The sequence below is a fragment of the Coccidioides posadasii genome, chromosome 2 (genome assembly GCF_018416015.2).
Source record: "Coccidioides posadasii str. Silveira chromosome 2, complete sequence".
Taxonomy (NCBI): Eukaryota; Fungi; Ascomycota; class Eurotiomycetes; order Onygenales; family Onygenaceae; genus Coccidioides; species Coccidioides posadasii.
In genome coordinates, this window is record NC_089408.1 from 2,947,970 (window position 1) to 2,972,202 (window position 24,233).

Below are 24,233 nucleotides of genomic sequence, written 5' to 3' on the forward strand. Positions count from 1 at the left end.
AACTACAGTGTGTCCAGAGCGCCGAACCTCCTCATCTGGACATTCTTTTGTGCCTTTTTTGCTGCACATCGACACCGCCGCCGCCGCCAGCACGGGGACCACCAGAACCAAAAATGACGACAAAGTTAACAGGGGCAACCAGAGCCAGGGGAAGAAAAAAAAAAAAAGGAACCCACAGAAGCATGTTGTTCCAAGAAAAGAAATTCATTCTTTACTCCACATAGATTTTTCTCTCAGAGTTTTCTATTTCTTTTTTTTTTTTTTTTTTTTTTTTTTAAAATTACCAAACAGATCTGTTTGCTGCTATTCTGGGCTTCTTTCATGACTCACGCCAGACGGCCCGCATGTCCCCTTGAAATATCTCTTTTGCATGCTGACAATGGGAGTGTGTTAATATAGCACAACTCTCTCTCTACCATGTAGATATCATCTCTTGTCCGTCGGCCAGTCCCCGCGTTGCTTCTTCCTGACGGTTCGGGGATGCATTTTGGCTTCTGAGGTCCCATGGTTGGGTTGGTGGGAGCCAGCGAGCAATTTTTTTTTTTTTTTTTTTCTCTTTTTCTTTATTCCTATTCGTACAGGCCATTCCTCTTGGTCCAGTTTTATCCAGCCACGAAGACTGGGAGAGATGGAGAAACAATTTTTTTTTTTTTTTCCCCGCCGAAATCCAGCGGCAAATTCGTCACCCCTCTGTCCGGGAGAGGGCCAAACCTATCCCTATTCGCTGCCTTTTCCCTTTTTTGGATGCCAGTTGCCGAACCGGTTGCACCGTTTTGGGTTTTCTGTTACGTTGTGGTTCGGTCCAGATTCCTGTCGTCTCTTGTTCCTGCATCCGCCCTGACGTCGGTGCTGGCTACTGGAGGGAACCAAGGCAAGTGTCCCTATTTTTTATTAATACCGGGCCAGGGTGCCGCTGTTTTCTTCATGGTCGCTGCCAGCTAGCGCTTTTCGCATGGCACCAGTGGTTGGGTCTGAAAAGTCAAGGCCGAAGCTTTGGGCACCCTGCAAGCAGAGAGCATGGAGTGGACGGGGGGAAGGAGGAGACGCTATCCGCGTGTTCGCTCGTAATACCTTGGACTTGCACACGGGTAAAGAGCACACAAATCGTTCCCCCCGGTGTCCTTTACACGACGTCCTTCGTTCCGGGACAATCGCCAACGGGGCAGAGGTCCCAAGTCGCTAACGAGTCAGGTTCGGAGCTCGCATCGTCCTCCCGCTTTCATGTTCGGTGAGTTTCGCAACATAATCCTGGCACAACAGGTACCTGATCTGAAGCTCGGATTCGCCTGACAGGGATGTACGTGACGGGTGTCAGCCTTAATGCTGAGCCACGAGTCTTTCTCTTTCTGCGGCGCTGATCACGCAGAAGTTGTCCATTGTGAACGGAGACTTGTTTGCCAATCTGCAGAGACTCATACGCTGCCCAAACCTTTTCTTTATCTTAAAAGGTAGATAAATTTTTTGTCAGCCTGTTGGTGAGGGCACTTCAAAACACGTCAGACAAAAAAAAAAAAAACATTAAAAAGATAAAGGGGAACCAGCGGAAGACCAGCCGCTGACAATTGAGACCCGAGCCAGACGACAACGATGGTCGGATTGCCCTGGAGAATTCCTGCCATGTCACCAGTGCCTTTTCTTTTCCCCTCCGTTGTCATTTGGGCCTGGGATTTCCGCCTATCAAAAGTGCCCAAAATACGAAGTCGACTTCCTATTTGTTGCTCAGCGTGAAAGTCGAGCCCTTTTTTGTTACAGTTTCATTTTCATCCATGTCCACTTCTATTTTAAAAAGTTTTCCTTCGCTATCTGCAAATCATCCTTTTGTTCCGCGATGGCGGAACTGGAGATGTGTTCTCCGTACTACATGTGGTTATCCTCGACTGATCCCCGCCGACACGAATGTTGGGCAACCTGGGAATCACCGAAGGGCTCAGAGCTGCTTCCTCGGGATTCAGCTGACAATAACTAATGTGCATACTCCATACATTACAGAGTAACTATGTGGTTTCCCTGTTGTAACCTGTTTCATTTGTGGTATCGGCACCTGGGTCGAACAGGGGAACAAAATTAGGAATTTATCAGCGTGATTAACTGGAAATTCAAGATAGTTCACAAACAAAGAGAGTGTCAACCCGTTCCCCCCCAAAAAACTCATTGGTTGACCAATTAAAGATTTAATAAAAACTTGTCCTAGGGACACAACAACCAGTAGATACTCTCAGTTTCCAATGTCCAATGTGCCATCTCAAACCATTTCCAAGGTAGTAGTAGGACCTGTTTACCCTGCTTGCTGGCTGTCCTTTGTAGATTCCAAGATGTCCAGTCCTTTTTTGTCATAGAATTTCCATTCATGGTTTTAACTTTTTCTTGACCCTCCCACATAAACAGAAACATTGCTTGGTTCTGGAGAGTTTTGGAGTAACCTTGCTCCATGTTCCTCCTTGACAACAACATTTAGGAGCTACTATGATTTCATATGGTGTGACTGAAGATACGGCATGTGCATATTCGGGCTGAGTCCAAGGACGGTTCTGGGTATCCCAGTTAAACCCAGTTAGTTACTCTAAAACTAGGTTATACCTGGCTGTCCTTTTGTGATTTTTTATCAGGACGTGGTAGCCAGGAGGCGACAGGGCCCTCACTTCGAGCCAGGACGCAGGACACAGAAAACGGGGAGCAGCTGGGTTCGAATTGGCCTGTTACAGGCATCATGCATTGATACTGTTTACTGCACTCGCAGACTGGGCAAGGATGATGAAGTAACCAAGCCAGTTCGCCATGTAAATTGGTGGGAGGCTCAAGGTTGGTACCCGCCAGAAAGCATGAATTAGCACCGGATATGTGAAAATTACTTTCAACGGTTAACGATGTGTAGCAATAGCCACCGATTTCCTGTTATTTGAGTTATTCAACTTGTGTTTTGAAACTTTGCGAAGGGCATGATTTAACTCCGTTAACTTAGGAACCAATTGTATGGGCCAACAGAGTTCCATTATCACGCCCATCAAACTCGCCCTGTCGAGAAAGTCGGATGAAATGCTCCAGGCGTACGAGGCATGCGGCGTAAGGCATCTATCCTCCTCGCAATGGCAGTCTTTTTTGCTTTTCTTTTCTTTTTAATTTTCATCTGTCCTGCAGAAGTACGGCCGGCATATGAAATACGCGACGGGAATCAAAGAGTCTCCGTTGCAAATGGCCGAAGGGGGAGGGGGGGTTTTGTGTTGCTCAGATCCCAGCATTCCGAGCGGGAAGGTTAGCAGAAAGGACAAGTCGGGATAACTTTACCACCTTTGACCCGTTAACTAGCTGATAAAGAAGCCAAGGTTTCACCCTTTAGAAATCTGCCCAAACTTACTACTAAGACCATTTTCCAATTCAACATCGTTACATCGCATGGTTTCTGATATCTTGAGAGCTTTGAGCGTGGTAATATTCAGCCATTGAGTGGGTGTCAGCGACCTATATTCCTCCACCACTCTGTCAAGGGGACCACGAATCGTCAATCGGGTCCGTATCGGGACTGCGTTTTGCTTTTTCAGACGCTGAGATAGCTGCTCGGGACGTTTTCCAATTTCTACATCGGGTTAGCTGGACGGGAAGCCAACCGTAGATCATGGCTTGATAGCACAGGCGTCACGGTATCTTGACATACACGTCCGTGCGAGGGCAGGGGGATGGTCCCCGTCAGGTTCGAATTTCTCCGTGGGTAAGTAGACTGAGTGCATCTCAACCGGGCGCCCGGCGGCTTCGGAATCATCGAAGAGATGTGGGATACTGAGCGACCAAAGTTGTTTCGCTCAAACCGGGCAAAACAGGAACATGGCGTGCTTCCCTACAGGCTCCGATCTACTCCGTAACTACACTTCTCCCCTTTGTATCCGATTCCGATGGCTTTTGTGGATCAAGGCTTAGTAGTTATTAACTACACGTCAAGTCAGGCATGGAATAGCTACTTCCAAAGGTAATTGAGCTTTAACTCTAGGGTTGAGATTCTTGTTAAGTGGCGAAGCTTGATATTGTGTGTGTGCGTGTGTGTGTGTGTGTGTGTATGAGACCAGAAAGCATGTGCTCTTGGACGTAGAAGAGCCACCACCGCAATCGCGCTCTGTGACAAGGTAGAATCATGGAAGAGTAGGAAAGCAAGTGACACAAATACCGCTTTAAAACTATATTCCATTCCATATACTTGTCTCATATGAGCTGGCTTGCCCACGGCTGGGCGTTCGTCAGGTGAAACCCATGGTTCGGCGGCTGCCCCCAACATGCGGGGGATATCTACGTACCAGCACACCATAAGGTAACGGCTCGGCTATCGATTTAAACTCAAGAGCGCCTCTATATACCTTTTGGCATCAAGCCCGATCCCCTCTGCAAGCTTCCCCGATGCAATCCAACTTCCTTGTGCATCCGAGACACCACTGAAGTTCCGAAATATTCCTCTCCCCGAGTTTTGTCCTGGCGCAACGTGATCGCTCGCTTTGCGAATCAGAAACGCTTGTCTCTGGACATTTTCCAAGGTGCCAGCTCCTATCGCTGACTCACCCATGCCGTAAGGGCTAGGACGACTGGAGCTGCTGTCTCCCAGCCTCATCCAGAGCACCCACCAACCACGACTTGTTTTGCACGTGCGCTCGGTCTCTGAAGAGCGATATCTAGTTTCAATTAAGGTATTTATGATTTGGGTGTGAACATTCAAAGCGTCCAGTCGGGTCCATGATCCACTGGTCGAAGCTCCAGGCTCGGGGATATTTGGAAGCGACGCACGGACTGTATGATTCGATGGGTCCGAGACCACATCATATATATGCTGACGGGAGGCTTCATTCTCTTTGAAGCCATGGTACAGACTGCAGTGTGAGAGACGCTCTGCTGCCTTTGAGGGACAAGTGGAGGATAACAGAGGCTTTTGTAAGGGGCCAAGTTGATGGTGAACACTTCGGTAAAACGAAGGAGAGGAAAGACACGCTGTGTCTGGGTCGAAGAAGAAAACAAACATAAACGGTTGATACTGGTTGACTAGTTAGCGGAAGTAATGATCAAGACAGCAGTGGGATTATTTACCAGATATATTACGACCCGGAGCGTTTTCGACACGTTGGACTCGCCCTCGATGACACTCACATTCAATGTCCGCGAAGATATTCTAGTTCCTTTATTCCCTGTTTCTGCTTGGTTGCGACGAAATTCGCTGGGGCCTTCAGTATCATCCGAATCTGAACCTTCGTTTTCAAGGTCGTTGCATAATCCTATCAAAAAACTGCCTGGTGATTCGTCTAGCTGCTGATAAAACCTGCCTCGCTCTGCTGAACTGGCGTCCGAAGGGGAAATTTCCCTATCGGGAGTTCCACCCATGCCAAATCGTAGTATGTTCACCCGGGGATGGGTGAGTGGACTTCTCGAGTAGCCACCCCACGCCGAACCATAACCGAGAGTGATTAGCTTCATAAACGTGTCTGTGCCAAAGGCAGGGGAGTCTGGCTTTCCCGGTGGAGACCTTTGTTCTTCAGGGCTATGCTGGACAGGCTCGTCCTTGGTTGGTACGGGACCGGGGCTGACGACGAGAGGAGGGGGTATACCAGGGGATAAGCTCCGATTTGGTGTATCTCCCGAAACCGATTTTGACCGGGCATGCAAAGTTATGGAGGGCCCGGAATCGCGTATAGTGGAGGCGGATGAATGGTTCCTTCTCCGCCTCCGACGCTTGGCTGACCTCGGGTCATCTCTTACGCCATATGCGCCTTCGCCATATTGGTATATCCATTCCATCCACTGCGATACACTCACAAGGGAAGACGTAGCAATTTTGCCCATACCCGAAAATATAACCCCATCTGACGAGTCAGGGTATGTCCCACGCCCGAGCCAGAGAGCCTCATTTGATTGTCGATCGGTACTGTTTGTTCTTTTTTGGACAGCACTCTCTTTTCTATTCGCTAGTTCGGGATCCCCGAAACGCGAAAGCACCATATCAACCAAGCCATCCGTTCTGGAGATGAACCCTTCCAGAACCTCTCGTTCTCCACTCCCCCATTCTTCTTCTCCCACCCCAATACCCAATTCAGCTCCGGCAGCAAGCTTTATGCCGTTGAAGATCTCCACGGCGGGATTTCCATGAAGTAGGACATCCCAATTCAAGACGAACCTTGTCCAGAACCGATCCAAAATCCTGCAAAACCTTTCCCTCGGTATGTTGTTGTAAAGCGAGTCGAGGGTCGGTGCATGATGTAGCAAGAATATAGAGTGGGCTCTTTGCAGCTGCTGCAGTAATAGGTATGACGGAGATACTTCTCGAGACGAGTATTCGACGGACGGAGAAGGCGGCACATTCGGCTTTGATGACGGCGTTGTAGAGGTGGAAGATTCGGAGGCCAAACGGGTAAAGTCGATACGCTACCAGCAGTGTTAGAAGACGTGGGTTAGAAAACTAGACAGGCAGCTTACCGCAAGTATCCACCAATTTGGTTCAAGTTCATGCAGTACAACGCGCGAATTTTCGGTTTCCACCGTATCTACCGAATCTCCATTTGAAAATGTTCTAGCACGAGACTCAGCACTTTATGTCTTGCTGGATGGTATCCAAACGAGCGATTTCACGACGCACTTGGCAAAGCTCACCATGCCCTGGGCCAGCCCTATCTGGCGTAATCTTTCATTTTCGTCTTCCTGTTTTCTTTCGTCGCCCGCACCGTCGTTACTTGCTTGTCTCCTCGATGACCTTGAGCGGCTTGATTTCGAATAGTAGTAGACAATCTGGTTGTGCAGGGCCTCATCGGTCGTGCCCAAAGACGGGTTGTAGATCGCAAGAAAGACAGGATGGGCAGGGACCACTAAAGCATATTCATTTGGATGCATGGCATGTTGCCCTGTTAAGGGTATATTGACATCGCGATGGTGAGATGCCGCTTTCAACCAGACGGCGCTCATTTCCGTTGGGCTAATTTTTGGGTCGATTGCATCACCGTCAAACAGAGCAAACATCTCCCCCGGCTCAAACCGTAACTAAATTCGAGGAGCTTTGCTGAACGTCTGGGCGGCTTGGAGAGCTCGAGACAAAAGGGATTCGAATCTCTAGGCGCAATTGCAGGATGATTTTAATTCGAAGCTCCCGCTGCTTTGCCCTAGGTCGGTCATATCTATTCTCAAAGCAGCGATACTCCCGTCATTCCTCTACGAAATATTGTGAACCCCTTAGGATACTTTTCTGCGGATCGGATGAGATTAGCATTGCCTCACTACAGGCACTCCACGCCGAGCATAGCAAATCCCCGGAGACAATCGCTTCTATAGATGTTGTTTGCCGTCCCGGAAAGCGTGTGGGTCGAGGATTGAAGAGAATTCGTGAGGGTCAGTAGGGAGATCTCGTCTTGCCAGAAAGAGTACCCGAATATTTACGTATTCTTTCGATTCTAGTTCCAATCAAGGCCGTTGCAGAAAACCTTTCCCTTCCCATACACGAAATAGATACATTCACTGGATGGACAGTAAGAGACGGTGGACATTGCTATTCCCATGCATCCCCCTAACACCGTTGTCAATAGCCACCCCAACCCCAACAGGGCCCATGCAACTTGATCGTGGCAGTTTCGTTTGGCCTTCGTGTCCCTCCCCGAATTCTAGGAGCCGCTAGATATGGTGGATTAAATATCCATCCTTCCCTGCTACCTGAGTACACCCCCCTCTCCCCTCTCTCTCTCTCTCTCTCCAGTAATCGATCGATCTCGTGTTCTAATCCGGGGGGATTCACAGTTTCCGCGGTCCTGCGCCGATTCATCATACCCTTCTGGCAGCGGAGAAAACGACCGGTATCACCTTGCAAACGCTCCATGAATCCAAATTTGACTATGGCTTAATACTGGATCAAACAAAGTTTGACATACCGGAGCCCGAATCGTGTGACGTGCAAGGGCTTGTGAAAATCGCAGCGGACAAAGGCGCGCAGGTGCTTATCAATGGGATTCGTGACCGTCTGTTTGTTCCACCATTAGAACCGGTGTTGCAGCCTACGGTTGTCCCCGAAACGGCCCTAAGGCATGCTGCGAAAATCGGTCCCGAGGACCGCCATGTGGAATGGTCATCGTGGACATGGGATCGAATACGACGGCATCATAAAGTCCTAGGTTCTTTGTGGAACTATGCTAGCGTATCTGGAACTTCAAAATCTACTGGCTCTTCCCTACGAAAAAGGATTATATTTGCGGATATGGAGGCTGTTCCGCCGGATTTCATTCTGGAGTTCGTGTCTGGAATTGAACCTGGAATACCGTTTGCGGTAGCGGGAAATTCTTCCGTTTTGGACAAAGATCGACCCATATACGTCCTCACGAGCGATAGGAAATTGGTTAAAATAAATCAAATTAAGGTGGAAGGCGATAAAACCAAGGGAGCTTATGCAGCTGCCCTCAAGGCTAAGGCTATTCAGCCACTGGCTCACAGGGGGATGTCCGATGAAACGCTAATTTCTAAATTCTATGAACCTCTTCACTGATGAAAAACGCTGTGGGTGTGCCGCATTTCATCAATCTCCAAGACAAGTCTTCTCAATTGCGTTCCGTGTCACGCGTGCTTTCTCACTCTGTATGGGATTATCTGATCACAAACCCAGAATCTACGTACTTTGTCAGTACGGGGAACTTGCTTTTAGAACTTGGAGTCACCCACCAACTTGGATCTGCTGGCCTGTCATGGAAGTGTTTTTTGCTATTGTGATGAATACATCGGCACAATCGTCGACGGAGGGCTGTTACTTGCATGAGCGAAAGATACGGGTTGACCCATGGCTATGTCACTTACAACGCGTTTCAGTGGTACTTTCTCCTCGTACATGCCAACAACCTCCTTTGGAAACCGTTGCCCCTAATCCGAAGTTATTATGAGGAGAAAAGAGGGGGCGTTTCTGTGGTTCTTACCCATTCTGTGAGAATGAGGCCAGGAAGCAAAGCATTGACGCGAATTTTGGACCCTTGCGTGGAGGCTAGGGCTTTCATCAAATGCAAGCCTATTATAGTGTGAGCCCGTCCTTGTGGATGAGTGTCGGTGTCGATGCTCACCTGCCGCTTTGCTCACTGAATACGCCATACTACTACCACCGGGGGTTATGCCCTGATTGGCCAAGGGTTAACCTGGGTACCCTGGGCCTTAACGTTTTGCGTGGGGGCTTACCGCCGTGGAAGAAGTAATGATGAACGCACCGCCATCTGGATTGGCGTCGAGAGTCGGTTTTGCAGCTCGGAAGAGGTGCAGGTTTGCTTTGACGTTGGTTGTCCAGCACTAGAATCGCAGTGAGCACTGTCCAAGAAATTTCGACACGTTAAATAATCTCATTATTGCCTTACCCTATCCCACTCGTCATCCGTCAATGCATCAAGATCAGCAAAGTTGGAGATCCTAGTCCAGCCCTTATTTCCAACCATTAGCGGGACTTTTGCAGATCAGGAAAGGAGACCGGGGACGGGACATATACAGCATTGGATATTATGACATCCAACCCGCCTAGCTGTTCAATTGTCTGCTTCACAAGATTCTCGCAGTCTGAACGAGAGCTGACATCCTGCAACCAGCCTGATTAGCATATGGGTAGATACAGGCGGTAGCGCTGCATGCAAGAATAGAGGGTAGCATACTCCCTGCAGAGTTATTGCGTTGATCTTGTGGTTTTCCTCAAGCTGCGCTGCGAGCGCTGTAGCCCGGTCCTCGCTAGAAACATAGTTGATGGCCACGTTTGATCCCTCTGCGGCGAATCTCTCAGCTACTGCGGCTCCCAGGCCTCTAATTAGACAACGTACTTAATATCAGTTCTAAATTTGATACCGTCATTCGTAAATTGCGGGGTGAAGCCTCACCGCGAACCGCCAGTGATGAGGACGTTTCGTCCCTTGAGCGAGTATGGCATGGCTAATATTTACTCGGAAGTGAGACTCAAGACTCGCGAAAATGGCAATGGATGATGGCTGAGGGATTTTGTCGAAGAACTTCGAGGTAACTTTATATAGAGATAAGTTTCGGGAAAATATTCGCTCTGGTTGACATTAACTACTCGTTCTGTTGTCGCCCACGAGCCCCTCGATGGAGCTGATTATCGTTCGAGAACCTCCCGACTCTTCAGTACCTCGGCCGGAAGATCGCAAGCATTATCTAATCGGCTCCGGGTACATTTTCGGCGTCAGGACGCCATAGACTCCGCAAAGCTGGTTCCCGAGTCCACCCCGCAGAGATCCAGACACATTTATCAGCTATGACACCCGGAATAATAACATGCTATTACGAGCTACATATGCAAAGAGCACATTTCGTCTGCACCGTTGCCTCGTGTCTACCACTAAAAGCATACTCATTCCAGATTATCCTGTTCGTCTGAAGATAATTATCTTGGCCTGGAGTTCCGCCATCACTCCCCGCTTATCTGTTGCGGTATTTTACCCAGGGCAGCCACTCGGAGAGCGGAAAATCCGGCCCCGATTAAACCTTCGGATTATCATTTGTCCCCCCCGGGGGTCTTGGAAGCAGGCGGATGTCTCACCGGATTCGCACCTCAACCACGCTGCTCAGGCAAACAAATCCAATGGAATAAAGTGGAAAGGGACCCTAAATCTGTTGTCGTGGCCCGTGTGCAATCACCTATGGTGTAATATTGGTCAAATATTCAGACGCGGCAAAAGCGTTCTTTGCTTTCCGGATCATCAGTACATGGGACTCCCGTTTCCCCCATGTATTTTGCAGGAAGTTCACGTCGAGCTGTTATCATGGATTTACCACACGCTCTATCCAGCGAAGCGAACTATTTCTTTCTGATACCCTCTTTTCAGTTCCAGCCGCGCTGGTAACACAAACGGGCCGAAGTTCCATCTCAGATATGAACTTCCGAATACGGGGCCTGGTTCTAGGATCCCAGAGGTGGTGTATGATTTGATTAAGCTGGTATGGCTGCCCAGCATAAGCGTCGCGGTACTCTAGCCCCGAATTCTTTAGGATCAAACGAAGATAGAGTCCCTACTTCGTTTTAGCTTCGATCCCAGAATCGCCTTCGACGAAATCCCGCAACGCAGAGTCTCTGACATCGAGGTTCCTGCTTCAATAGCCCTGGTATATAAATATCGTTGCGGGCCGCAGGAGGCCCCAGCTGGACGATCCGACGATAGCCATAAGAATCAAGGGAAAGGATGTAGAATCCCTCAGAGATATAAAGGGTGTCTTTTCGGGAAATCTATGGCATTTCCCGTCCACGTGAGGCACAGGAGATTTTACCCTTATACTTAAGGATGCCTTTCTTATCTGCTCTTGAAGCCTTCAGCTTTATTTGCTTTTTGTGTTTGTTTTCTTCTCAAGGCTTACCTTTCACGCAACCCAGGGCCATTCTCACTCTACTCATTTCCTTTGGAACACTTCAGTTCATCTCCATCAGGTAGTCCTAAGACTCGCGTTTGCTCTTTCTCTATCACTCTTCCCTTTCTTTTGCAAAGAAAGCTTGTTCCTCAACAGTCAGGTCTTCTCGTTGGTCAAACTTGTATCTCACAAGTGACTTTTTGGTCTCTTTTCTTTTGCCATCCCAACCTTCTTTGTAACGCCATCAATATGACCCCTTTGAGAAAGCGTGATATCCATCAACCGGCGCTACAATCAGCTTTTTGCCCTGTTCCATCAAAATCAAGCTCCACTGATCCAGCCACCGATTATGTCACATCGAGCACCTCAGCCGCAGAGCTTCAATCTAGAATTGAAGCAGCTGTGCACAAAATGGAACAAGCACATAAGGACCTGCAAAGGCCCCGCCCAAAGGGATTTTGGAGCAAGCTCTTTGAAAAAATAAAGGGCTGCCTTCAGAAGCTTTTTGGTCGATGTGCTCCTCAAGTGTGCAGCTCAGAACCTCCACACCCTTGTGGTGATGAGCAAAGCTTAACTGCCATTCTTCGACGCCGCACCTTTGAAGGCATCAACCTTAGCCTTCCGAAAGTTCAAGCCCTCACAGGAGATGGCAGGATCCCCCGAAAACCTAGCCTTTTCCAGGAAGAACTTAGTGCCGAATTAGTGAAGGAGCGACAGCACCACTGCCGCTCCACCCTTGGCTCTAGAGACTATGCAAACTTCGTTCTCACCGGCAAGCTAGACGAAACCCTGGACGAGACCAACGAACCGATTTACCAAGGCAGTCAGTTCGATTCTAGTAAACCTCACTTTGAAGAGCTACTTTCTGAACTCTCTTCCGAACCGTCAGAGTCAATTAAGCGGCCATTCTCGATAGGATCAGACCTTCAAGATAACTGGGATTCTCACCGGATTCCTAGTGCCGAACCGCGATCACGAAGGCTCTCCAGCTTCTTCGAGAGTATAAGGGCAAGCTCCCCTTTGGGCCGGGTTGGCTCAAACCCTAAGACTCCAAGCAGCCCTAAGGGGGAGTACAAAGCTGTTCCTAGCACTTCTGCATCCGAGGAAGGAAGCCTAGCATTTAATGAACAGTGATCTGCTTCGCCACCTAAGCAATGCTTGATAGGAAGGGGATGCACGCCTTCATAAATTTGCAAAAGAGAAGCTGTGGTTTTCTTTTTCTTTTTCTTTTATTTTTCCTTTCTTTTTGCGTGCACTACAAGGGTGCCTTTGGGTTCTGAGTAAACAAGTCTTGTTGATACGGAGCTAGGTAATCTTACTTGTTGGTTTCCTACACTGTATGCGGTCTACCTATATCCATGCACTAACTTCTATTGCATGCCTTGCCTAGGGAGCTGCTTCTGCGTGCATCAAACAGCCTATTTGGGAGAGATCGCCAGGCTTGCTGGAAGAATACTTATGGGTCATGACAATGCTTTGCTTTTGCCTACTGTTGGGCTTTTTTTCTTTCCCTCCCCCTTTAATTCTTGTTTCCGTTTTACATCAGATTGTTAAGGATAAGCTTTAAAGTGAGCAAATGTGAGCTCAGCAAGTAGAATCAAGGGTAAGTGATGAGAAGATGCATTAACTGAGACCTTGGAACTCCATCTCAAGGAAGAGCATTTACGATGAACAAATCGGAGGGAAAAGCATTTCTTTCTATCCTTCTGCTCTCCCTTAACAAGCAGCAAAGATCATCCCCAATTAAGCCTATATAAGAAAACAACCGGTGAGAAAAGAACCATTACATCGTAGCCGTCGTCCAGGTCATGTAAGCTTTTGTTTTATGAAGAATGATCGAAGATGGGACAATTGCCAGACACAAGTTGCAGTGAGGACAGCAAGCTGGATCAGTGTCCAGCGGACGACACGGGAATTAGTAGCTTCGGATTGATCACGGAATTGAGCTTCTCGTTCCTGCGCAAATAAAAATGTTAGAATGCAGCCCGGTCGTCCAAATATATTATGCAGTGAATTTTCTCGCCACTGGCAGGGAGCAAAGCGCCCTTCCCAAAGAAAGGAACCGACTCACTCTCTGGAAAACTTGCTCACGGCGGATATCTTGTAACCGGGCATTGAGATTCTTCACTCGCTGTGCCATATCCTCCATCTTTCCCCGGTCCTCGCTCTCCAACTTGCTCGATTCACCAGTTGCAATATCAATTGTCAACTTCACCGCTCCACCGCTGGAGAACCATCCATTATTACCACCATATTCGGGAGTGAAGCAGATCCTATGCAGGCCTGCGTCGGCGGCGGAGAAAGTAAGCCGGCCCTTGTCGCCGCCCCGCTGCGAAACAACACGGTGGTCATTGTCGAAAGTTTCTTCGACCGTTATCATGATACCGAGATTGGGATCTTGGCTGTAGCCGCCGGTTTTGTCGTTGTAGGATTCCGCACTGTATGTACCTAGTTATGGCCGTTAGCTGAGAGAGCTCACGAGACACTAGTGCACCTGCCCGGTCTCCTTGACCGAGACGGGGGACTGTAAAGAATGACCTACCAACAACTAATGTTCCTTGCGGTAGCTCCTCATAAAAGCACTTGGCTTCTCGGCCAAATATGTAAAAGTAGATGGCGTGCGAAGGGGTAGACAGCATGAGTACGGTCGCGAGAGTGAAGAATGTCGACAGCCATGACGGCCGCGACCTTGACAATGCCATTGAGCAGGATATAAAAAATACACACGCAGGAGAACAGCAAGCCAGCAGCAAATGCTTCTCACGCTAAATATTCGGTGTCGGTTGACGGGGAGAGGAGGCACAGGCTGGTGTTTAAAGGGGAATTGTGTCTTGTTTGATGGGATGGACCACTCTGGCCTGGCGTCGGCCAATCACGTCTGTGCGTCCTGCTGTCCAAACCCTTCAAACTTCATCGTCGTCGGGAAGCCGAGCGGCGATAGACCAGCAACTCCAGCATCGACCGTATCGATATAAGCAAACATATCTCATCGTCATCGTACTTGACTACAACAGAACTTCCCTGTGCCGGTTTTACAACACCCCCGACGCGTGCCGGAAGGGGACGCCCGGGCCTTCACCGCAACCATGGCAGCCGCAGACATTCGTGATATGCTGGATCTGCCCCAGGAAAGCCAGCCCAGACCAGCAAAGAAGCAGAAGGTTGCTGAGCCAAAACGGCCTGGTAAAGCCTGCCCGCGCCCGAATAAATGGCTATTCTGAGATATTAACTATGTTATAGAAGGGTACAACAGAGAGCTATACGCGTTACTTGGAGACAAAGCCCCTCCGATCGCGCTCACGGAGAATAAATACAAGGGACGGAGAAAATGGGCAAGCAAGCTGAAAGTGAGACCATGGTATGCTTTGCTCCTCACACAACAAATACCGGGAGGTGTCAATGATGCTTATGGTTTATGAACAGGGAAATTACCTCGTTCACCAACGCCGCCAGGACCGACGACCTCGTCTTGCGCCACTGGCAGAGAAAAGCTCCCCCCAAGAACCTAGCGCCCTCCGGGGAACCTACGACTGCGGAAGCCGGCGACGTTAACAGCCTGGCGGAACGGCCGGAAACGAAGCCAGAAGAAGAATACCCTTTTGCGAAATATAACGTCAAACCGCAAATACCGAGGAGATACACTGACGCAGAATACGATAAGCACCTTCAAAGCGACCTTTGGAGCCGCGAGGAAACAGATTATCTTATGGACCTTGTTGAAGAATTTGATTTGAGGTGGATCCTTATCGCAGATCGCTACGACTACCAACTAAAGGTTCCCCAGTCAGAAGGAAGTTCGACAGCTCTGGTAGCACCATCTAAACGAAGGACAATGGAAGAGATGAAGTCGCGATATTACACAGTTGCTGGGAAAATGCTGGCAATCGAACGTCCTCTTTCGGAGATGTCACAATCCGAATTCACCCTCTACGAAACAATGATGAAATTCAACCCCGAGCGCGAAAGGCAGCGCAAAGAGCTGGCCATTGTACAGTTCGATCGAAGCAAAGACGAAAGCCAGGAAGAAGGTCTACTCCTTGAAGAACTAAAGAGAATCGTAGGAAACGAACAAAGCTTCGTCGACGAACGCAAGGAGCTCTATGCCCGTCTTGAAGCACCGATCAGCACCGGCAACACTGCAATGTACCAATCAAGCCACGGTCTGGCACAACTGCTACAGTCTCTCCTACAAGCGGATAAGAACAAAAAACGCCGCTCCCTCCTCGGCCCAGAGCAAGGCGCTCCCAGTCCAGCTGGCGCCGCGCAAAGCAGCGCCCAAAGCTCCCGCGAGAGCCGGCCCGAGACCCCAGCAGCCACCACATCCCAACCAGTTACAAAAAAGGGCGGCGCAGCCGCCGCCGCCGCAGCAGCAGCAGCCCAACAACCCGCAATTCGAACTCTTACTCCTTCCGAGGAAGCCAAATATGGCGTAACCCGCCACGATCGCCTCACCTCGGGCGTTCAGTTCCGCAACGACAAAGCCCAAAAGCTTACACAAGCAAAATCAAACATTCAGTCGCAAAAGATCGCCGCTGCCCTTACAGAGCTGGACATTCCGCCGCGTTTGTTCATGCCCACGGAAAAGGTGTGCAAAGAATTTGAGAAGCTGATTCATTCAGTGAATATTCTGCTCGACATGAGGAAGTATGCGGAGAAAGTGGAGGCAGAGATCAGGATACTAGAGGCTGCTAAAGAGGAGAGAGAGAGAAAAGAGCGAGAAAAGGAGGAAGCGCAGAAGGCTGAGGGCGGGGAGACGTCAGCTGCGGATGGTAGCAATCCCGTGGAGATCAAAGGTGAAGGACAGAAAGAGGAGACAAAACTCGATGCCCCAGACGATGGTGCTTCTTCTACCAAGGCCCCGACAGGTTCATCCCACAAGCGCAGCGCCAGTGTGCTCAGCACTATGAGCGAGAAGAGTACCAAAAAGCAAAAAAAGTGACTGGATAGCCTTTTAACTTTAGGAAGGTGGGAGAAATTTCATTTTCTCCCCGCTCCTGTTGATACAAGCTGTATTTATATACAGGAATGACCCGAATGATAATTATTACTTGATGCCTTCTCAAGCTCCTCGTCGTTTCGGCTTCTCATCAAGCACCACAGCCTAGAACCTAGACGAAGCCCATATGCGTGCCCCCGGCGTGACCAATGTTCAGCACCAGCGTATAACCCGACCATTGGGATCACCTTCCCCACGTATCGTTCACCATCTTAAGAAGGTCTTCGCGGGCTACCGTCTCGGCAGCCAGTTGTGCCTCGTTAAACCGAATCGTCGATCCGCGCAAGTCCGTACCGTCTGAGCTTGTGGCCTGTTCTAATGTTTCATGTACGGTTCGCGCGTACTGTGCACGATTCGAACCACCTGAACTAGTCGATCCCAATTCGTCGTCCACTGCGGGCCTCTCAACGCAGTTCTCGTATATCTTTGACCAACCTTCGGCAGAATTTGGTCCTTGCAGTGCTAATCCATTTGGTGGAGCCCTACAGGAGGCATGTGAATTTGTGGCTATAGCCTTGTTTTCCACTTGCAACCGTTCGGAGAAGCTAGCCGTGGTGTTATATGGTGGTGACTCCTCCACAATTTGCTCTTGCAAAGCTATGTTTTGATTATTTGGTGACCTTCTTGTTGAGGAATGACAACCAGTAGTGTCAGAAATGGATCGTCTTTTCCATTTTCTGGAAAACTGCCTAGTTTTACTCTCATGGGGAGCGTTTTCGTCTTCATCACCTCCAAAGGTATCCGGCATATGGAGATTTGAGCCTCGTGCTTCAGATAGCATCATATTAGTCAGAGCAGACTCGCTGCTCGATAGCTGATGTCTTCTGCTTTTTACCAATATGTTAAGATGTGAAAGAAGCCCGCTACTCTTCCTGCTCTGACGTTTCGAATCTTTCCAGGCTGATTTGTGAAGCTTAATCTCGGCATTACCTTGGTTGGTTTCTTCTTTGGGAAGATTTTTTTCAGCATCAGAGCTAGCTTCTCCTGCGGAGGGAGAAGTAGCGAGACCAAATTGATCTATAGATTTCTCGTGAGCCTGAAGCGGCGAAGGCTTGCTATTTGGCACAAAGTCATAGTTATATCCGAGCCTTTTTCCATCAGTCAACCAAGCTTGGCTGGTTTTCTTGATTTCGTCGTTTGTCTGGTCATTTATGCCTTTGTTCTGGTTGATGTCGCAGGGGTTGTCAAGAAAAACGTCCTCGAGATTCTCGATAAATCGACTTTGGACTAAATTTAGGGACGATCTCCGTCCTGTGAGAAAGGATCCTTGCTCTCTTTGAGCGGTAGATCGCAACGTGCGAATCCTGGAGACACATAGCTCTGTGGTTTTGCGTGGATTCCTTGGCGGTTGATTTTCCCTTAACAAACTTGAAGGTTTAACCGTGCATCTATCCATGGATTCTTCGGGTAATCTTAGAGAAAGGTCTTTCTCTTCAGAGGAAGCCCTGCATTTCAATGTCTCCTGCATGCCTTTGACTGACAAATTCTTCTGATAACTCGATTGTGGAACGATATCTTGAGGCTCGTGGTCGGAATACGCGGACAGGCGTAATGCTCCTTCAAAGCGTAGGTCTCCAGGAAGTTCTCTTTTATGATATGGCAAAGTCTCGATATTGCCAGCTGCTATCGCTATGTTAACTTCCCAAGAGACGCTGACAATGACTTGGCAAAGCGAAGTGGCTCACCTGTCAACCCAGAGTCTTCTAACGGCCAAGATGGATTCACGGGGCTTTTGACAGCCCGAAGAGAAGCGCAATCGTCGCTTTCTCTGGCAGATTTTGATTTTCGAGTTGGAGTGAGGTTGATATACTGTGTTTCGGAATCATGATTATCATCAGCTTCAAGCAGGCTATATCGGGGAATGCCGCACTCGTGTCTGCATGCTTCGAGCCTGTTGGCCTCGCCCGAAGATAGTGGTATTTGCGCAGAATACGTTGGTGTACGCTCATCTTCGGAAGAAACGGCAGCGGTATATGACATCCTAAGGCCAAATGAATCCGGGACAGCACCGTCATAGCCCATCTGCAGCAATGCTTGCGACGATTCACGCCTATCTTCCATGGTGGGAAGTATAGCCTCAGGTCGTTCTAAACCGGAGCCAAATCCTGGCTGCCCAATAATCTGCGGCGTTAGGATGTGACGGGCATCGCTATCATAGCCGCAATCGCTGGCGGCTATACTGGCAAGAATATTTGGAGAAGCACTTAGGGCCGTGTCTGAGCATCCAGGCTCAGTACGGGCTTCGATTTCAATCTGGGCATCTGAGATTGTCAAAGGCTTTTTCACAAGGCGGGATCCACGCGCAAACTTCGTACGAAGCTTGTCCGACAAGCGAGACAAGCTAATCCTGCCCTTTTTGCCGGTTTCTGTGTCCGTTAGCACACCGGAGACGGAGGGTGCCGTCGTCGAAGCGTCAATAGTGACATTTGATTGTCCGAAGATCACCTCAATGGCATGGTCATCCAGATTCTGGTCATCCGAAGCCTCAGAAAAGCCTTCCTGCATGGAACTGCTGACAGAGTGTTGTTCGAGCGCGGTGGCACTGACGGGGCGGTCAAGCTGGAGCCGGGGACAGGGAAGAAGCACCATTTTTGCGGAATCAGGCAAGGTGCAAAGAGCTGCAGTGCCCTTTCAGTAGACTTCATCGAACTGGTAAGAGAAAATCGATGAAGATACCACTGTCGACGAAGCGCGTTTCCGGATGCGACGCCGCCAGCAGAGCCGCATCGTCGTTTGGCCGGCGCTGGGAAGGGAAAGGAAAGGAAGGAAGGGCCCATCTTGTTTACAAAGCTGGCAATGACTAACTAGGGAAAGCACCAAAACCAGCAAGCGCGAAGTGCGGAGCAAGTCTCCTTCTGGAGGCGGAAAGTACGACTGTCAAAATGGGAGGTGCAATCCTCCTCTCCCCCTTCCCTGGCTGAACACGCTGTGTTATTTTTGGTCCAGCCACACAAGCCAATTTCGGTAACTTCCTAATTGTACAGCTATGGCTGGGGGAAAAGGCCAGTAGCTGTGGCTTCATCGTGTACATAGGTATACTACAGAATACTACAACAACTCAGCATGTTAGGCACTTGAATGGATGCTGTTGTTTTATCCCGCCATGGACAAGCAACAGACCAGAACTGTCTGTTGTATCACCCAGCTGAAAGGCAACCGGTCACGTTTCTGATAGTACAGGGTAGTGACATCGGAGCGAACCCCAGATGGCGTGATTGGCCCAGCATGGCCCCTTGTGGCCAACCAGCGCGCGGCAACTCGGGGTCGGAGTTAGTAAGTCACTGACTGTGTGGCTGACTCAGCAGCTGGGACACTCCGACCGCAGCCCGCGCTTCGGAGCGAACTGCCCCTCCGTTGGCTGCGAGTTCGCCCACCCCAGAAATTATTCTTTCTTCCTCTTTTTTTTCACTTTCCCCTCCCCCTCTTCTTCTTCTTCTTCTTCCTCTTCTCTTCTCCTTCATCATCACCACTCTCTCTTCCCCTCCCCCCCTCTTCTCTTCTTCCATCAATTGATTCTGCAGCTCAATTGCTGTATCAAATCCTTTCACGCACACTGCCTGTATCTACGTTTGTCCCTGCTTAACCCCTCACACCCGTTCCGCTCAGCTTTTCCTTGATCCAAATCCTTCAAGATGGTCCAATCGTAGGTCATAATCCTCTCTTATTGCTTTCTTTTTCGAACCCAGGCTGACAATGGGCTTAGCTCCATCCTCGGGTTTCCCCGCATGGGGCGCCTACGTGACTTGAAAAAGGCCACTGAAGCATACTGGGGAGGCAAGATCTCCCGTGATGATCTCTTGAAAGAAGGCAAGCGTTTGAGATTGGAGCACTGGCAGATCCAAAAGGATGCTGGTGTCGACCTTATCCCAAGCAACGACTTTGCTTTCTACGACCAAGTCTTGGACCACATTCAACTCTTCGGGGTACGGCGTTTAATTTTTCCCTGCACCTCGAAGGATAACTGCTAACTTCAGTCCCCCGAATTAGGTCATTCCTGAAAGATATTCTAAATATGGACTCCACCCACTTGATGAATACTTTGCCATGGGCCGTGGCCTGCAGAGACCGGCCAAGGATGGCGAGCCTGCCGTTGACGTTCCCAGTTTGGTATGTCTAGCCCTTTGCTACTCTCTCGTTTCTCAAATCATGGACTGAGACATAAGATAGGAAATGGTGAAATGGTTTGACTCCAACTACCATTACGTCAAGCCAACCCTTCAGGACAACCAGGAATTCAAGCTCTCCGCCAACCCCAAGCCTGTTGTCGAATTCAAGGAGGCAAAGGAGGCTGGAATCAACACCCGCCCCGTCATCTTGGGTCCTGTTTCTTTCCTCGTCCTCGCTAAGGCCGACCGTGGCCAGTCTGTCGACCCTGTTTCTCTCCTTGAGAAACTTTTGCCTCTCTATGAGCAGCTCTTGATTCAGCTCAAGGAGGCCGGTGCTGAGACCGTCCAGATTGATGAGCCAGTGCTCGTTTTCGATCTTGCCGCTAAGGCCAAGGCTGCCTTCAAGCCAGCCTATGAGAAGCTCGGCGCCCTTGGTGACAAGGCTCCTCGTATCGTGTTCGCTACCTACTTTGGTGACATCGTTCACAACATCGATGTCCTCGCCCATCTCCAAAGCCTCTATGCTATCCACGTCGACCTCGTCCGCAACCCTGAGCAGCTCGAGACGGTCATTGGAGCCCTCGGTCCCAACCAGATCTTGTCCGCCGGTGTCGTCGATGGACGTAACATCTGGAAGACCAACTTCAAGAGAGCAATTGAAATTGTCGAGCTAGCTATCCAAAAACTAGGCAAGGACCGAGTCATTGTGGCTTCCTCTAGCTCTCTCCTCCATACTCCTCACACCCTCGAAAGCGAGAAGAAACTTGATCCTGAGATCCGTGATTGGTTCAGCTTTGCCGTCGAGAAGGCCGCCGAATTGGTTATCATCGCCAAGGCTGTCACCGAGGGCCCAGCCGCTGTCCGAGAACAGCTCGAGGCCAACGCCAAGTCCATCCAGGCTCGTGCTTCATCCAAGCGCACCAATGATCCAAAGGTTAAAGAGAGACAGGCTGCCGTCACCGATGAGATGCACAACCGCCAGTCTCCATTCCCTGAGCGTATCAGCCAGCAGCAGAAACACCTTAATCTCCCAATGTTCCCTACCACCACCATTGGTTCCTTCCCTCAAACCTCTGAGATCCGTATCCAGAGAAACAAGTTCACCAAGGGCGAAATCACCGCCCAGCAATATGAGCAATTCATCGAGAAGGAGATTCAGGATGTCGTCAAGATCCAGGAGGAATTGGATCTGGACGTCTTCGTGCACGGTGAACCCGAGCGTAACGACATGGTCCAATACTTTGGTGAGAGACTGACTGGTTACGTCTTCACCACACACGCCTGGGTCCAGAGTTACGGCTCTCGTTGCGTCAGGCCTCCAATCATTGTCGGTGATATCTCCCGCCCTGCACCAATGACCGTTAAGGAGTCCAAGTATGCCGCTTCTATCTCCAAGAAGCCAATGAAAGGCATGCTTACTGGTCCAATTACCTGCTTGCGCTGGTCTTTCCCTCGTGACGATGTTCACCAGTCTGTCCAGGCCCAGCAGCTCGCTCTCGCACTTCGCGACGAGGTCGTTGACCTAGAAGCCGCCGGTATCTATGTCATCCAAGTTGATGAGCCTGCTCTCCGTGAAGGCCTTCCACTCAGATCCGGCAAGGAGCGTGAGGCCTATCTTAAGTGGGCAGTTAAGGCCTTCCGCCTCGCCACCTCCGGCGTTAAGGATAGCACCCAGATCCACTCCCACTTCTGTTACTCCGAGTTCCAGGACTTCTTCCATGCAATTGCCGCTCTCGATGCCGATGTTCTCAGTATTGAAAACAGCAAGAGTGACGCCAAGCTTCTCAAGGTTTTCGTCGACGAGAAGTATCCACGCCACATTGGTCCTGGTGTGTACGATATTCACTCTCCTCGTGTCCCAAGCGAGCAGGAAATCAAGGATCGCATTGAGGAGATGCTTCAGTTCCTCCAGCCAGATCAACTCTGGATCGATCCCGACTGCGGTCTCAAGACCAGACAGTGGGCGGAGACCAAGGCTGCTCTCACCAACATGGTGAATGCTGCCAAATACTTCCGCCAAAAGTACTCTAAATAAATACTTCTCTCACATTTTCCTTTCGATGCTCCTCTAAACGGAGCAGTTGTTTGTATATGACGATTGGGATGACTTCATTTTAACATGATGGCAGTCAAAACTCAAAAAGGAGAAAATCTTTCAACATGCATGCATAGCTGGTCAGACTGGGTTTTATGACGGGGATGACATGGTAAAAGCGAAAAGAATACCCACGATCTCAACATCGGCGTTGGTGAATTGGTGATTTATCACGGCATTTGGTCTTCTTTTGCTTTTATTTTAGGTTCTGGTCCTGACATGTTTTTATTCTCATGGGCGGTACTCGGTCAAAATGATGTGGTGATGCGGTTTATTTTTGACAATACTTAATGATTCAACGGCTAGTTAAAGAAGCTGAATAAAAATGTAATTCAACATCTTCCAATTTCGATCCAATTTTTTCTCGAAATGTGACTTGCGTAATTAGTAGAAATACAAGGTAGAATGTATTCGTATCACCCGAAGAAAGTCGACGAATATAGGAGTACCGCTGCCTGCCTCTTTTCTTTTTTCTTTTTTTTTTTTTTTAGAGTGAACACTATAATTCCTCACAACCACTTGAAATAAGGAACAAACCCCCCTCTTGCAGCAACGGCCTTCTCCCCAAACCGCTGGACATACCACTTCCTCCCCCACGATGCCCTTGCCCCCGTGGTCAACACGGTGTTCACCAGGAATACAATCGCCGGGAACGGGAACGGCAAGCCCCATCTTTGCAAGAACAACTTTGCCAACGGCGTGTAATACGGGGCCAAGGGAATATACGGTGTTTTGGCACTGGCAGAGGGTGTGTGGGATGTCTGCGAGGCCACGGCAAACCCGATGAGCAGGAACCCGGCCCATTCAAGCCATTCCAGGACGTAGTGCGGGAAGAGGATTGAGCGGAAGACGCCAGTAGGCGGTGGGATGACGTAGACCTTGTCGTAGATGGATTTTCTGCTGTTGGTTGCGTCGCCGTCCTTTTTCGCCTTTTGTTGTTTGCGGTGGGCTTCTTCTCTGCGAAGACGGAAGAGAGTGGTTTCGGAGTGGATGTTGCCGTACATGCCTAGGAAGTAGAGGGCGATGCCGATGTAGGGCACGTAGGGAAGCCAGGCGTGGATAGGTGTGTTGGCGGCGGAGGTGGTGGTGGCTATGATGTGTTCGCCGGAAGCACTGACGGGTAGGCCGTATCCGAGGAGCCAGCCCGCGAGGCAGCTAGAATTGAAGTAGTTGTATGTCACCGCCGTGAAGATTATGATCAGGTGAATGGGCGACATGCTGGGTGCCAAAAACAGCGGGGTGATGAAAGCGCGATTGACGTAGTGGAGGATGTAGAGAGCCACGAGGAGTTTATTCCAGGCTGGCATTGTAGATAGGAAATTCGGGATGGACTGGAAGTGCGTGTAGAGGATGTACAACATGTTCATGGCGCCGATGCTCTCCATGAAGCACCACGCGTAGCGGCCTGGGAAATTCAGGATAGAGGTCGGGAGGGACGTTTTGCCCTGTGGGTAGAAGGGGAGGAGCCATTGGGCTATGGTTATCTGAGAAAGAGGTTAGATTCACTTCGCACGTGCGTTTGCTGGCTTTGAGATTTAGAATTGGCACGGAAGAGGACTTACTATCGGAAAGTATTGGAATATTGAAAGGAGGGTAGAGTACGCCTTTGGTGTGGGCGGGAAGAATTCAGGGGGCGGAGGCAAGGATTGAATCCAAGTAGAGAGAGAGTCCATGATGCCTGATCTCACAGCTTTTCGACTGAGTTCGCGAAACTGTTCTC

General features: G+C 49.6%; 9 protein-coding genes across 9 annotated transcripts; 4 read left to right on the plus strand and 5 right to left on the minus strand.

The window, feature by feature from the left end:
• Nucleotides 1-3,939: 3,939 nt before the first annotated feature.
• Nucleotides 3,940-6,975, minus strand: D8B26_003490 (uncharacterized protein; the record flags this gene model as incomplete). Its single annotated transcript, XM_003068269.2, has 4 exons — nucleotides 3,940-5,005; nucleotides 5,059-6,387; nucleotides 6,439-6,532; nucleotides 6,599-6,975. 4 exons carry the CDS (start codon nucleotides 6,973-6,975, stop codon nucleotides 4,307-4,309), a joined length of 2,499 nt encoding a protein of 832 aa, XP_003068315.2. The 3' UTR covers nucleotides 3,940-4,306.
• FMT1 (Methionyl-tRNA formyltransferase) lies at nucleotides 6,789-8,482 on the plus strand (the record flags this gene model as incomplete). The annotated part of the gene is made up of 5 exons (XM_066124162.1): nucleotides 6,789-6,888; nucleotides 6,967-7,341; nucleotides 7,408-7,478; nucleotides 7,536-7,663; nucleotides 7,744-8,482. The coding sequence occupies exons 2-5, from the start codon at nucleotides 7,083-7,085 to the stop codon at nucleotides 8,480-8,482; spliced, it is 1,197 nt and encodes a 398-aa protein (XP_065980240.1). The 5' UTR covers nucleotides 6,789-6,888; nucleotides 6,967-7,082.
• Nucleotides 8,309-9,999, minus strand: D8B26_003492 (uncharacterized protein). The gene is made up of 10 exons (XM_003068268.2): nucleotides 9,837-9,999; nucleotides 9,618-9,762; nucleotides 9,458-9,544; nucleotides 9,330-9,392; nucleotides 9,157-9,264; nucleotides 9,045-9,096; nucleotides 8,904-8,992; nucleotides 8,788-8,850; nucleotides 8,656-8,734; nucleotides 8,309-8,602 (listed from the first exon to the last, which is right to left on the minus strand). The coding sequence occupies exons 1-10, from the start codon at nucleotides 9,884-9,886 to the stop codon at nucleotides 8,580-8,582; spliced, it is 759 nt and encodes a 252-aa protein (XP_003068314.1). The 5' UTR covers nucleotides 9,887-9,999; the 3' UTR covers nucleotides 8,309-8,579.
• Nucleotides 10,000-11,565: 1,566 nt separating this feature from the next.
• D8B26_003493 (uncharacterized protein) lies at nucleotides 11,566-12,450 on the plus strand (the record flags this gene model as incomplete). Its single annotated transcript, XM_066124163.1, has 1 exon — nucleotides 11,566-12,450. One exon carries the CDS (start codon nucleotides 11,566-11,568, stop codon nucleotides 12,448-12,450), a length of 885 nt encoding a protein of 294 aa, XP_065980241.1.
• A 464-nt stretch (nucleotides 12,451-12,914) lies between these two features.
• Nucleotides 12,915-14,117, minus strand: ERP1 (emp24p/erv25p- protein). Its single transcript, XM_003068267.2, has 3 exons — nucleotides 13,859-14,117; nucleotides 13,388-13,764; nucleotides 12,915-13,272 (listed from the first exon to the last, which is right to left on the minus strand). Exons 1-3 carry the CDS (start codon nucleotides 14,016-14,018, stop codon nucleotides 13,123-13,125), a joined length of 687 nt encoding a protein of 228 aa, XP_003068313.1. The 5' UTR covers nucleotides 14,019-14,117; the 3' UTR covers nucleotides 12,915-13,122.
• Nucleotides 14,118-14,370: 253 nt separating this feature from the next.
• Nucleotides 14,371-16,931, plus strand: SWC4 (swr complex subunit). Its single transcript, XM_003068266.2, has 3 exons — nucleotides 14,371-14,499; nucleotides 14,557-14,674; nucleotides 14,740-16,931. The coding sequence occupies exons 1-3, from the start codon at nucleotides 14,403-14,405 to the stop codon at nucleotides 16,253-16,255; spliced, it is 1,731 nt and encodes a 576-aa protein (XP_003068312.1). The 5' UTR covers nucleotides 14,371-14,402; the 3' UTR covers nucleotides 16,256-16,931.
• D8B26_003496 (uncharacterized protein) lies at nucleotides 16,497-18,901 on the minus strand (the record flags this gene model as incomplete). Its single annotated transcript, XM_066124164.1, has 2 exons — nucleotides 16,497-17,935; nucleotides 17,998-18,901. The coding sequence occupies 2 exons, from the start codon at nucleotides 18,899-18,901 to the stop codon at nucleotides 16,497-16,499; spliced, it is 2,343 nt and encodes a 780-aa protein (XP_065980242.1).
• Nucleotides 18,902-19,731: 830 nt separating this feature from the next.
• On the plus strand, nucleotides 19,732-23,997 carry MET6 (methionine-synthesizing 5- methyltetrahydropteroyltriglutamate--homocysteine methyltransferase). The gene is made up of 4 exons (XM_003068264.2): nucleotides 19,732-19,955; nucleotides 20,016-20,235; nucleotides 20,300-20,419; nucleotides 20,480-23,997. The coding sequence occupies exons 1-4, from the start codon at nucleotides 19,945-19,947 to the stop codon at nucleotides 22,451-22,453; spliced, it is 2,325 nt and encodes a 774-aa protein (XP_003068310.2). The 5' UTR covers nucleotides 19,732-19,944; the 3' UTR covers nucleotides 22,454-23,997.
• On the minus strand, nucleotides 23,003-24,186 carry D8B26_003498 (uncharacterized protein; the record flags this gene model as incomplete). The annotated part of the gene is made up of 2 exons (XM_003068263.2): nucleotides 23,003-23,997; nucleotides 24,076-24,186. 2 exons carry the CDS (start codon nucleotides 24,184-24,186, stop codon nucleotides 23,023-23,025), a joined length of 1,086 nt encoding a protein of 361 aa, XP_003068309.2. The 3' UTR covers nucleotides 23,003-23,022.
• Nucleotides 24,187-24,233: the final 47 nt, after the last annotated feature.